General features: G+C 42.6%; 1 protein-coding gene across 1 annotated transcript in view; it reads left to right on the top strand.

Moving 5' to 3' along the window:
- SCHIP1 (schwannomin interacting protein 1) overlaps window positions 1–14,511 on the top strand; it is a 45,627-nt gene that overhangs the window by 15,365 nt on the left and 15,751 nt on the right. Inside the window, 2 exon segments of the mRNA XM_075068432.1 lie at window positions 5,109–5,125; window positions 6,583–6,619. Of these exon segments, the coding sequence (XP_074924533.1) occupies window positions 5,109–5,125; window positions 6,583–6,619 (54 nt within the window).

Here is a 14,511-nt window from a genome sequence, read left to right as displayed (position 1 = left end):
CCCCCCCCCCAAAAAAAAAACCACACAAACAGACAAAAAACAAAAAAAACTCAGTCTTGGGATGAGGTTAGAGAACATTGGCTGGAGATGGAGTAGGTGACCTATCCCATAATTTACCACCTTTAATTTCTAGAATTCTATAACAAATACCTCTCTCTTGTCTGTTGTACTGAGAGAGATATTACAGTTGCAAAGGGCTTTACACAGACCTGAATTCTTCCACCATAAAGTGTTCAGCTGTATGGCAACAGGGAAGAGAACTTGCAACTCATTCCTGCAAGATCCCTGAACACCTTCAGATCTCTCTGACTCCAGTGGGACTGAGTACACTCAGCACCTTGCAGGATCAAGTTGCTGATTAGCTATGAAAACATGCAGAATAGAGGTAGAATGACCTGTCGTTTGTCATGCAGGCGCACAATATTCTGGTTTTAACTCAAAAGCTGACCTATCCTTTTGTTGTTCTTGTTGCTGCTGCTGCTGTTACTGAACATACCCAAAATAAAATTAACACCACAAACAAATGTCGCAATTAGCCCGATTAATAGCATGGCTCTGGACAATGGGAATGTTGCAGCTCTTCCCTCTTCTCCACCATTCTCCTCCAGCTAAAAGTGAATAACATTATCTCAGGTGTGTAAGAAGTTGGCAATAGAGATAGTATTATTACAGCATAGATCCATCTAGGTGTGTGTGTTCTGAAAAACAGTACCTGATGTGTCTTGGTTTGTGCATGTCATTAGAAAACTGGAGAGGGAAAGAAATACATTGCATTGGTTAATCTGTTTGGATTTACTGTTCTATAGTCGATATTTTGTATGTGAGAATTAAATGTAAGGAAAACCTATGAATGCTTCCAGATCTGGGATTGAAGTAGGCATGATCCAATAAAGGAAACCAGAGAATTTGGTCGGGACTTGCAAAATGATACGGTTGTAGAAATTAGCAGTCCTGTTCCTTTTTTTTTTTTTTTTTTTTTTAACTAAACTATGCATTTGATGCATAAGAGCTTAGTTACAAATTACTCCCACATAAAAGTATTTTTGGCCATATACATCCTTCCAGTATGTAAAATAATGATACATCCATACTACCTTGGGAACAATTTAGTTTTCTGGGTTTTTTAAGTAAATTGTTCAAAACACCCATGAAGAATATAGTATAATATGTTTATACAGTATTTGTTTCAAATCAGAAAGCATACATTTAGGAACATTTTCAGCAGAAAATAAGAAATCTTCTCAGTTATATTTTCTGATTTTTCTAATGTTTTAAAGAAAGCAACAATATGAACCTTCCCTTGTCTTCTCTGTTGTAAAACTCTGTCCTAAAGTTAATAAGATGCATTTTTTGTTTCTCATCATCTGTGCCCCAACCACGAAAGTTCCAGAAGGCTCATTATTCTCTCTCCTTTGAACATCTTATAAGGTTACTCAGAGATCATGGAATGTCACATACTCATGTGCCACCCATATGTGGATGAAAATGAGCTCTTGTTCTGCCGACTTAACTAGTGGGCTTTTTCTGTTATCAAGATGTCCAATGCCTGGATAAAATGACCAGATTTGGTGGTCAGTCTAAGAAAGAGCGTTGTGATAGTAGGAAAGGGAAATACTTCCAGTAAATTGCCAATATGATAATCTCAACAGCTGTCCAGGGTGTCATCAATTTGATGTGCAGCCTTGAAATCATGCTGAAGTCACGACTCCTGAAGACGATGGTAGCATCTTCTGTTAGCCAGGACACTGTATCCTCTTTCCTTTCTGGCCAGAATCAAGCCATGGTGATACATGCTTTCATCTCCTTTAGGTTAGATTTATCCAGCTCATTCAACCCGGAACTAAACATAGCCACCACCAGAAGGCTTAAGCCTGTGCAACTCTCAGCAGTGCACTTCATGAGCAACAGAAGATGATGTGGACACATGACATGCAAGCAACAGATGCATAGCAAATGTTCCATATACTACTGGCTCCCCTTTCTCCTACGTATTCAAAGTCCTGTTCCTAATATACAGAGTCCTTAATGAACTGCAATCTGGCTGCTACAGAGTTTACTTTACCCTCCAAAACAATGATATTTCACAGAGCCGTACAGTTGGAAAGACCCAGGTTTTAAATTTCAGCCGTGTGTTTTCAGGGCAGTGTGTTTTCACTATGACCGTCCATGATAGAGGAGCTCAGATGACCGCTTTTTGATCATCCAGTGATGCCCCTTTCATCTTCTCCAGTGTATGGCTTGATGCAGCCTTCCATGTGCATGGAACAGCCTGCTGTTTACCCCAGGGTGCACCCAGGTTTCATCAAACTGCTCCTAAAGACCCACCAATGTAAATATATATATATTAACTGGAAGTATAAAAGGATCTTTTAAAGAAAGCCTTTCTTCACAAGGCACCTGTAATTTTTTTAAAATACTTTTCAAGCCAAAGAGAACAGAGAGAGAACCCCATGGGCCAAATTCTCCAGAGAAATGCAGCTGATTTCACCATGCCACCAGTGTAAACTAGCTCCAGTGCTAGTATAATTGGCCCTGGAGGGATATCTGCAATGTAATAGTATTTACCCAGCAGTGCAGAGCCAATATAGGAGCTCATGTGTCATTCTCATTTCACGCTCCCCCAGTTACGCACACATCAGGGGGAAGAGGGCATGGGCAGAGCAGAGAGAGAGAAGCAAATATATCTCTGCATTGTTTTGGCATCCTAGATGTGTTTACAGCTGTCATAAGTTAGAGCAGCCATCTATCAGTCCTGCCTTAGTTAAGGGAAATCATCCCTGAAAAGATGTATAGAGTGGAAAGATAAGCTTTAAGCCACCTTTGGCTTGCATTATGTGTGGACATCTACCATATTTGTGGAGCTGGCTCTATCTGTTCTCATACTTCACTATCATGTTGTTTGATGTTTATACCACGCTGAGGGATAACTCAGTGGTTTGAGCATTGGCCTGCTAAACCCAGCGTTGTGAGTTCAATCCTTGAGGAGGCGATTTAGGGAACTGGAGTAAAATTCTGTCTGGGGATTGGTCCTGCTTTGAGCAGGGGCTTGGGCTAGATGACCTCCTAAGGTTCCTTCCAACTCTATGACAGTCCTATTGCACAACTACAATAGGTTTCAAAATAGTCCAGAGATGTGTGTTTACCCAGACAGTGGTGAACTAGTTGTTCTCCCCATAATAGCTAACCTTGTTTGGGAAGTTTCTGAATGGACACTCATGTTAAGTGTAGAGGTGTACATGTTTCCAGGGTATGGCAAGAGACAAAATCTTAGAGATGCACAAAAGCAGGAGAGAATTAACCATTATTTGAGAGAGGCTACAATTATAAAATCAAGCTTAACTTCAAATAAATTGAAAAGCAAAACAATTTGACTTTGTTTAGTAACTACTTTCCTTTAAAGCAAAGCCAGTAAACCCTATCTTGTAATTATACATCGGGTCTAATTAACAGTGTGCAAGCAGAATTCGACAGATGTACCAAGTGAAATTGCCAAATGTACTAAATGTTTTTGAATTTTGTTAATATTTTTACACCAGTAAGAACTTTAAAACACATTGGTTGTTGTTACAGGGGGTAGAGGAATCTTCATAAGAGTGCTTTCATATTGAAAAAAGATCTGTTCTGTAGAAAACATAATAAAACATAATAAAAGCACTTTACTAAATGTATAATGAATATAGCACAACGTGTCCAGCTCTTGTATTCCCCCGCTCCCCCCCCACCCTTTATTCAATCAACATTTGTGTGCAAGGTGCATTGTTTGCATATATGGAAAACTGATTTGGAAAGTGAAATAGGTTTTTCCAGTGAGCAGTTATATAATAAGACTCCCACCATTCTTTTTGTGATTCGTGTATCTCAAACTCTGTAGTTTCAGAATGTTTTTACAGAAGTTATGAATTCCTCCAAAACATATTCCAGGCTGGCAACATGGAATACATATTCTTTCCTCCTTAGGTTACTAGTTTGAATCCAGCTAAGGTTGTTAGTGACCACAAGATAATTTTATTTCTTTTTGATGGCCTTTGTCAAATGAGTTAATTCCTATTGAACAGCTGTCCATGTGGCAAAAACTACCGCTTATAATTAGCACCAACTGGCAGTCTTCCTTGCAGTCTCAGTAGACAGACCAAATATTGAATGAATATGGAGACTGACTTTTACCTCTTGAGATTGTCCCTCCACATCAGGATTTAGACATATTTACAGAGTCATACAGGGAAGTTTGTACCACTGCTGCTCACACTGTACCTGTTCTAAGAATGAATACAGGAGTGAATTGCCTGGGCTATTAATCTGGCATCTTTCAAGAGTATAATATTCTCAAACAAAACTTCAGAACAAAAAATGCAGATGATGAAAGTTGTCTGTTAGCAGCAAACAACCAAAAAGCCTTCCTGTGCCTAGAAATTCTGCACATGCTCGTGTTACACTCTGCTGTTGTTTCACTCACTTGCTACAGTGTCTTAAGCTAAGGCCATGGTCCTACAAACACTTACATGCATGATTAACTTTATGATTGTAAGTATTAACATTGCTGTCTGTCATGGTAGTAAAGCTACATGCATGTGTAGATGTTTGCAGGATTAGGGTCTAAGACTGCAAGCTCTTGGGGCAGGGACTGTCTTCTCTTTCTCTCTCTATCTCTATAGCGCCTAGATCACTGGGACTCTAGTCTGGCTGGGGCCTCTAGGCACTACTGTAGTACAAATAATGCATAATAATAGTGTGGTGGACATATTACAGTTCACTATGAAATATATTTCAAGAATTTTACGGTTGTGGCAGAAAATAAAGAAAATGACAGTATTGCTGTTGAAGGCTGAACTCCCATCATGGAGTGCAATGAGGTGCATTTCATTACTGATTTTTTTGTTTTTGATAGCTATTGTCATAACATGAATGTGCATTCAGTGTAATTTTTATTTGATACATTTACTGTTTCTTTGTTAAATTGAATTTAAAAATAGATTGTAGTTGTACATGTGCAGTGTAGGGAATTCATATGAACAGCTAGGCCAGTGCTGCTCTAATGTAACAAGAAATCTCTTGTCTCGTATTGTTTTAGAGTTCTGAAGTATGTTCATTGTGAGAGCAAATTATGGCAGTCAAGGCATTTATCCATGTTAACATTTTATTACTGTAGAATTTTATTTAGGTGTTATGAATAAGATATGAATGGGCATTGCTGGTGGAAATGCGTGCAGGCATAAAAATAAAAACCCTAAACAGCTCTCCATGCAAACTGAGTTGCAACAGCCCACAGGAGACGTGACAATACACACATCTGAAAAGCCATCATCTGAAAAAGCTTCTTGTTTTCCAGCCATGTATCCTACCAGGAGGCTTTTTTTGAGAGAGAGAGAGAGAGAGAGAGAATCTAGCTCAATGTCTCGATTTTGCAAATTGCCCTTTCAGGCTACGTCCACACTGCGGCATAATTTCGAATTAGCTAAAACCGGTTTTATTAAACAGGTATTATAACGTCGATTGTGCGCGTCCACACTAGGCACATTAATTCGACGGTGTGCGTCCATGGTCCAAGGCTAGTGTCGATTTCTGGAGCGGTGCACTGTGGGTAGCTATTCCGTAGCTATCCCATAGTTCCCTCAGTCTTCCCCGCCCATTGGAATTCGGGTGAGAGCCCCAGTGCCTGGATGTGCAAAAATATTGTCGCCTGGGTGGTTCTGGTACAGCCTCAACCCCTCCTTTGTGAAAGAGCAAGACAACCATTGCGCCTTTTCCCTGGGTAAACTGAGCAAATGCCATAGAATAACTGCAAAGCAGGACCCTGCGGAGATCATAACCAATCGTGAACGTGTAAAAAGCCTCGTGCATTCTCCGTGCTGTCGATGGTGAAACCATGAAACCGGCAAAGGCAAGCGAGGAGGAGGCAGCTACGCAGCGCGGCGACGAGAGCGATGAGGACGTGGACACTGAATTCCTCCCTAACCGCGTGCCCTCGGTTTGGAGCTACTGCTGGTAATGGGGCAGCCTTCTACCACTTGAACGCCGATTTTGGCGTGTGGGCAACAAAGCACAAGACTGGTGGACCACATATTTTGGCAGTGGCGGAAGATCCGCAAGTGGCTGCAAAACTTTTGCATGCTAAGAGAATTTCTTTGAACTTTGGGACTTGCTTTCCCCTGCTCTGAAATGCCATAACCAAGGATGAGAGCAGCCCTCTAACAGTGGAGTAAGCGAGTGGCAGTTACCCTCTGGAAACTTGCAACTAGCCAAGACAGCTACCCGTCATCAGAATCAATTTGGAGTGGGAAAAATCTTACTGTGGGGCTGCTGTGATGTCAAGTAGCCAAAGCATCATTAAGCGCAGTGCAGCTTATCGCTACAAAATTGAGGTTCAGGAAGGGATTCTGTGACTCCGAGCAAACGACTAGCAGGAGCGCACATTACGGGGAGGATAGCTTTGCGCGACGCAATGGAGAATCCCGCTCATGAGCGAGTATTGCGTGCAGGGGGGAGAGTCCGCGATAGAAGGGCGGACTAGAGACACCTCAATCACTATCCCTATCGGGCTCTGCCCCTATGAAGCACACCACAGTGGACGACACCCTCACATAGCGTGTACGTAGTCCGCAAAGGTAGCCCTAAGTAGTCAGCTGGCTCCCAGAAAGCAAGCAGATGCGAGCGTGGTAGGAAATACGAGCACAAAGCGCCGCTCGCGAGATTCGAGCGCAGAAACACCAAGCTACACCTGCAGGAAGGTGCCCCAATTACCCTGAGAGAGAGGGTGCATGTGCAACGCCTAGCCGTTGAGGAGGTTCTATACATACACCCTCATCCGGGATATAATACTGCGAGCGCACAGATCGGGGGCCACATATTATCTCCAGTGCACCAACGTTAGAGAAGCCCAACGAAACCATAAACAGCCGTATAGATCGAATTGTCCCCATGGCCACTCGTGCTATGCCATGAATTAACTACAGCGAGGTGGACCTCACCTATTCCCGTAAGCCCCATGGATTACATTGAGAAAGACACAATACCAAACAAGTATCAACCAACAGTACATGGAAGGCTTCAGGACACCTGAATCAAATTACTCTACCAGGCTGTCGAAGCAGCTACTGGACGGTAGCAATTAGCACGGCAGGAATGATAGGCCGGGTTATATATAAAGTGCGCGAACTGAAAATGAACAGACAAGAGCACTAATATATACGCTGTGATCGGGCCCGCTCACGTGGGGACATCAAGCCAAACAACTATGCACCCTAGCCTCTAACTGATCTGAAGTGCTCTAGCTAGTACTGTGTGTCTCCCTACAATCTGTGTAGGAGAGAGAGGGAGCAACCAATCAGACACTATCGGCGAGGGAGTGCTGAGCAAACGATCGATCAATGTGATGAGAGGCACCGCCACAACAGAACGACAGAGAGAGCAATCGCAATCCTCTCCTTCCCAAACCCTAAGACACCAGGAGAAAGGAGTAAAGAAGCAGCACGACAAACAAGGGTGGACACGATGCATCGAATAAGAGAACCATCTACGAATATAACGAAGTCTCATTCACGGCCACAATCAAGGGTACGTAGAGCACTAAACTGCTTGAGTGTTTGCGCTATTCCCTCAGAGACCTCCTTTAACACCCACTACTACTCATTGTCACCCTATCACATCCCCTAAATGTGCAAGCACCAACCCCCCCCTTGCATGTGTACTTGTTAAACAACAAGTGAGAGAACAGACATATAAGGCAGAGAAATATCAAAAGAGAGGTAAACGTCCTCCGCGAGGTCCTAGTCTACATGGAGGAAGGAAAGTATTTAAAGGAGGAGAAATAAGGCTATTAAGCCATTATCCATATGTATAGGACAGCTTTCTGGTTTGACTGTCACCGGTGGAGAGGCGGTTGCAAACGTCCTGATCCCCCACGCGTTCTAACACGTCTCGGGTTGAGGACTTGGAACTATGTGAGTACTCGAGGGTGTTAAATATCATGGGCTGCGGGAGCACTCTGTAACCGCTAGCGCTCTCGAAGACCAATCAGAAACGCATCGGAGTATTCAAGTTTGATCACCAGCAGCTCCAAGCGTTGATCGCCCAACCTAGCCTGTCTCCTGCCTACACCTTCTGGCATCTCGCCACTTTCAATCTCTAACTTTCCTACCTGTCTCCGTTCCCTAGGCATCTTTCCTGTACTTTGCTAGCATGGTCCTTCCACTCATTCTGATGTTCTTTCATGCGGCGTTTAAGCTTTCCATGATTTCAGGAGAACATTTCATCTCAGTCCTCTCTTCCTCGCCTTATCTGAGCTAGCCTTCGGGATGGAGTAAGGGAGGCTGGAAAACTGTTGCAGCTGCATGGGGAGGGAACAGGAGAGAAGTATGTAAAAAGATCATTTACACAGACAATGTTATACTCTTTCACAGTGCAAACACTATTCACTTACATAGCACAAAATGTGATTCACTACAAGGTCCATTTTGCTTGTCAATATTGAGTGCCTGTGGCTGCTTAGGTGTGCAGACTCACAGATGCAGGTTCCGGGGCATCTACGTCAGCTTTTCATGCGGCCATGGTAAGACTTTATTTTGACTTCTCCACCTTCTATACACAGTTGCCCTGATGAGGCCTTTTTCCTATACAGAGCGAGCAGCACACTAACCCTCCGCTTTCCTATTGTAGGTTTTCGTATTTCCTCCCCACTGATGCTGATCGTGCTAAACACCACCCTCCTTTCCTCCCCACGCTTCCCCCCCCCGTTGGCTGGTAGCTGGGAAGATTCCTGCTCGCCAAGCGCTTCAGCAGCGTATCGTTTCCCCCCTCCCCAGCTTTGCTACACTGCAAGAGGATTGATTACAGCAACAGCCCAATAGGAAAATAGCCATCCTCTGTCCTCTAATTAAATTCCTAATTCAACCAGTCACAATGAATGACTATACCTCTCCTAAGATCACAGCACGAGATGAAAAACGAAAGTTTCTGGAATTGCCAGCAATCACCAGGATCCATACGAGCAGCTGTCCTTGTCATTACAGTGTACCCATTACTTGCTACTGCAGGCGCGGCAGAGTGTCCATCTGGGAGTTACATAAGCTCCACATCTGCCAGAAACTTCCTGCAGAAGGCTTTAGCATACCTCCAGGAGCGATTCATGGAGATTCATTGATGGCTTTCGCCACCCAGCATCCAGAACGATTCCTGTGTCATACTTCTGCATATGTCCTAGCCCTGAGCTCATCATAAAAAACGGCTTGCTTTAACCATGTTGGATATTTACAAAACCATCACCAGGAGGTCGCTTCATGGCTCACGGTTTGTGGCTACGTGGCTTTGGGGAAGGGGGCCCCCTGGGGGAGTAAATTCCGTCTGTTGTCACAAAAGCTCCTGGCCTGTTTGACAATGGTAGTGCTGTGCTCTCGCTGCAAGTCGTTCCTCTTCCTCCTTCCTCCTCCTCATCTTCCCCCTCTGTGAATCCTCCGCCATGGTTAGGATATGACCCGCCATCTCGGAATCCACTGGACAAGGCGGGGTAGTGGTGCGCATAGCGCCCTAAATTCATGCACCAGCGTAAAAAGCGGCAGTTTTGGACCTGACCCTGATCTTCCGTTCTGCTGCTTTGGTTTTCTGGTAGCTGTCTAGAGCTCCTTAACTTTCACTCTGCACTGCACTGACTGTCCCTGCCTGTGGCCCTTTTCCGCGAGACCATAAGGCCTTTGAATTTTTCAATATTTTTCATTCATTTCTTTAGAACGGATTTGTTAGCACTGAATCCTCTCGCCTATATAGCCGATCAGATCCATATCTTCTCGCTGTCATGGCTGGACTCTTTTTTCGATTCTCAGGAGACTGTGACATTGTTACCTTGCTGATTGAGCTCGGTTGTCCTGTTGCTGATCAGCAGCTCCAACGCTGGCCAAAGCAGGAAATGAATTCAAAGTTCGCGGGCTTTTCCTGTACGTGGGCCAGGCCTGAAGTCTGATGCTGGTCCAATAACGTCGTGGGCACGTGGATCTTCCCGGAGGCCAATAATGTCGATTTCCGTCCACACTAACACTATTCCGATATAATATCGATTTTAGCGTTACTCCTCTCGTTGGGGAGGAGTACAGAAATCGATTTAAAGAGCCCTTTAAATCAATTTAAAGAGCACTGTAGTGTGGACGGGTACAGCTTTAAATTGATTTAACGCTGTTAAAATCGATTTAACAGCGTAGTGTGTACCAGGCCTCAGTGTAATCACTTGCTAAACCTAACAGTCAGTCCCTTCTTTAAATCTGTGTAGCACTTTAATCTGACCTGAATAATACAGCTGTTCTTAATATATCACAATCAATAGAATCTAGTTTTAACAATTATCTCCCATGTGAGCTCTTTACTCTCTAACCTGAACTGTTTGCCTTTTCCATTATTGTTTGTGTTTCTGAGGTGCTCAGACTGTGCCTTTGAAAGGGGTCTGAGTTGAGCAAACCAGCAGCTACACATGTCTGGGAAGAACAGAAAGCATGTTTAAAGTTTGGGCATAGAAACTAGCTTTCTTTAAATCTGACTCGTTCGTCTGCAGACACCCCACTGTCTATAAATCAAGTTCAACACTTTCAGAGTACAGCAGTCCTTAATTTAAGAGTAGGATAGGAAAATATTGGGGGTGGGGGGAAAACCTGCATAATTCTTTACCTCCCCAGTATGCACCTATGACTGAGATAACTACCAAAAACTTTCATCCTCCATGAGGGAGCTCAAAAGATTAAGGAAGTATTTATAGCTTAGGAGTCACTCTCTGTTTCTTCCCCCACCTCCTTTTGTAATGATTTGCACCTCTGAGGGTGCAATGACAGAGCAGTCATAAGCCCTTTGCATGTAGGGATTGCAACGGTATCTGCCCTTGTGTGGGATATTGCAAGTGGAATGACTGACAGTGCTCCTTGCCTCTCTGAAAGATAGTGTTCACATGATAGACCACTGAGAATTTTATAAGTCTTGTTTGTAATATCATAAAAGTTCAAAGTGAAACTAAAGTTAGTGAAATATGCAGAGACCATTGGCACAGCAGCAGTCAAGCTACAAGGCAATCAGATCTACCTGGAAACTTCAACCTATTTTTAAATGCTTTTCAAAGCGCACTCTTAAACCATTAACTGTAGCCTCATAATTTTTCCTGGGTAGCATTCCTGATTACTACCTTTACCAGGAATGTAAAGGAATTATAGGCTTTAACCTAAGAGAAGGTGTATCTGCATTCCCACAGAGACGAAGTGGTGCTAAGGTGATTTCCTGTGGTTTTAAATGCCTTCTCATTTCACTCTGTCCAGGCAATTCTGTTTTCTTTTTGACACTTTCTGAAAAGTCCTCTGGATATTTTTGATCCTACAAGAGATCTTATATCCTAATGGCCCCAGCTAGAGGATTCATTCTCATTTTGGGACATGGGAATTTATGAACATAATTCCCTGTATTTAAAAAAGAGAACCCCCCCCCACACACACACACGCTTTTTAGTTTTCCTGTGTATCTTGGTTCTGATTAGGAAGTTCTATTGGGAGCTGGGCGGGGGGGTAGGCAGATGTTATTTTATATATAAACTTCCATCTTAAATTAGCTTGCACCTAACAATCCTAAAAGAATTGGCTGAGGTGATCTCTGGCCCCCTCATGTTAATTTTTAATAAATCTTGGAATACCAGGGAATTTCCAAAAGACAGGAAGAGTTTTTCATGCCAATATGCAAATAGGGCAAGTGGGATGATCCAGGTAACTATAGGCAGGTTCACCTGAGATCAGTCCCAGGCAAAATAATGGAAAAGCTGATACAGCATTCAACCAGTAAAGAAGTAAAGGATAGTAATATAATTAAGGCCAGTCAATGTGGCTTTATGGAAAATACAGCTATTATTCTTTGTTGAGATTACAAATTTGATTGATAAAAATAACTGCAGATGTGATATATGTAAACTTTTGAAAGGTATTTGACTCAGTACAGCTGACATTCTCATAAAAAATATTATGCGATATCAATAAAGTACACATTAAATGGATTAAGAACTGGCTAACTGACACATTTTTAAAGAGGAGTTTGTCGATGGGGAATTTTCATTGAAAGAGGGTGTGTCTAGGGGGTTCCACAGGGATCAGTACAAAACCTAACGCTAACGAATATTTTCATCAGTGATCTGGAAATTAATATAAAGTCACTGCTTTATTTGCAGATGATAGAAAGATTGGCAGAGTGGTAAGGCAGTCATACAGAGAGAGATGGATTGCTTGGTAAGCAAGCCACACAAAATGTATTTTAGTACAGTCAGGTTAGATATATAGGAACAAAGAATGCAGGCTATACCTACAGAATGGAGGATTGTGTCCTGGAAAACAGTATCTCCAAAAAGGATTTAGGGGTCATAGTGGATAAACAGCTGAAAATGATTTTACCTCTGCATATGGCATTGGGGAGACAGATTCTGAAATTACTGTGTCCAGTTTTGGTGTCAGCATTTTAAAAAGGATGTTGACACGGTGAAGGAAAGAGCCGCATAAATGGAGAAGATGCCTCACAATGAGAGACTTAAAGATCCCAATTTGGTTAATTTATCAAAAAGAAGACTGAGAGATTAGTTGACTATACTGTATAAAATATCTTTTTGGGCAGGGGGGGGGAGGAGGAGGAGATAATTTACTAAAGGTCTTTTTACACTAGCAGAGAAAGACATAACAAGAACCAGTGGCTATATGTTGAAGCCAGACACATTCAAATTAGAAAAGAGGCATACATTTTTAACAGTAAAGGGGATTAACCACTGGAATAAACTCCCCCAGTAGGTTCTGGATTATCCATCTCTTGATGTCTTCAAATCAAAACCAGAAGCCTTTCTGGAACATAAATTTTAGCCAAGCACAAGTTATGCTTTATTCAAACACAGTACAGGGGCAATTGGATGAAATTTCATGGTCTATGCTATACAGGTCAGGCTAGATGATCTAATGTTCTCTTCTGGCCTTAAACTCCATGAACCTTTGAATGAAAGGTTCATAAGGTTAAGGCATATGCTGCTTCTAAAATTCCCCACCTGATACGTTTAGTACTCGAAGGGATAACCATTATCTGAGCAAAAGTGGGGCAAAGTTCAGCATTAGAACTGTTAATCCGCCCCCTACCCAAAAAAAAAAAAAAACAGCAACCCAGAGATCTGCCTTATTATCTGCATTTTGAAACCACACCGCCCAGAGTTGTTCTAAGTCATCAAGTTGGAAAAAACTCAGTTGACAAATGAGCGTAGGTGTTCTTGGAAAGGGCAAATCTCACAGCACAGAAGGTTAGAAAGACTGACAATGGTCCTTGCTGTCTTTTGCCAATAAAGGCACTTCTGTTACTTTGTATCCCAGTAGAACCTGGTGGCCGCAGTTGTGATCAGGGATACAGTCCCTTGGTACTGAACACAAACATCACGTGAGACAGTTCCTGCCCCAGAAGAGTTTACCATAATAGACAAGTAAACAGTGAGTGGGGGTGAAGGGGAATGTCTAGGTTGGAGCTGGTCTGAAAGGCAGGCAGATTATACAAAGACGTTAATAGGAATACTGTAAATTAAACCCTTAAATGAATATCATTTCACTGTGGCAGTTATGCATTTTACTACAAACTGCATGTTTTCTAGCAAGAAGGGTATAATGACAAACTGTGTAGAGCTTTTAGAAATACTAAAATTCAACAACAGATGGCAGCAAAAGGATAGTACTGTAACTGAATTGGCCAGCTTTTTAACTGAAACAATGTAACTCTGATTTAAAATCAGCGGTTGTGTTTCAGTAGGGTGGTAGAGCGCAAGACTTTCAGCGAGAAAAGCTATGGTCTGTTCCTGACTTTCCTGTTGAATTGGTTCTTGAATTTGAGAATTTAACTTCTTTGTTGGAGATCAGTGCATCATGGAGAAACTGTGCCAGCAGCAGGGATGGGGAGTGACACAACAGTTTCTGTGTGGGTTCTCAGCCACCAGAGGATCTCTGTTGCACTGAGGTCTTCCTTCCAGTGTTGGATCCATCAGCTCCTCAGCTTGATTTTTGCTCTGTGTTTGTACCAGTCTTACACAATGGAGTCCTTGTCCATGACTAGGGTTCCTGGGCACTTTGGTAATACAAATAAATAAATTAGTTTCACGAGCACTGCAAGGCAAAGCAGCCATGCTACACCGGAGGATCTGGCCCTGTGTGTTAAATATATTGCTTTCGTTATGTTCCTAAGAACACCCTAGATTTATTAAAAGTGAATGAATTTTACTTGACACACTGTACTCCTTGTTTACTCTTTATATTTTTCTCCACTTCAACACTGAGAATCAGTTAAGTCAATTACACTTTTGTTTATAAAAGCAGCAGAGAATCCTGTGGCACCTTATAGACTAACAGACGTTTTGGAGCATGAGCTTTCCTGGGCGAATACCCACTTCATCAGATGCATGTAGTGGAAATTTCCAGGGGCAGGTATATATATGCTAGCAAGCAAGCTAGAGATAACGAGGTTAGTTCAATCAGGGAGGATGAGGCCCTGTTCTAG

The sequence above is a fragment of the Chelonoidis abingdonii genome, chromosome 8 (genome assembly GCF_003597395.2).
Source record: "Chelonoidis abingdonii isolate Lonesome George chromosome 8, CheloAbing_2.0, whole genome shotgun sequence".
Classification (NCBI taxonomy): Eukaryota; Metazoa; Chordata; order Testudines; family Testudinidae; genus Chelonoidis; species Chelonoidis abingdonii.
Note: the sequence above shows the minus strand (reverse complement) of the source record. Positions and strands in the feature narration are given on the sequence as shown.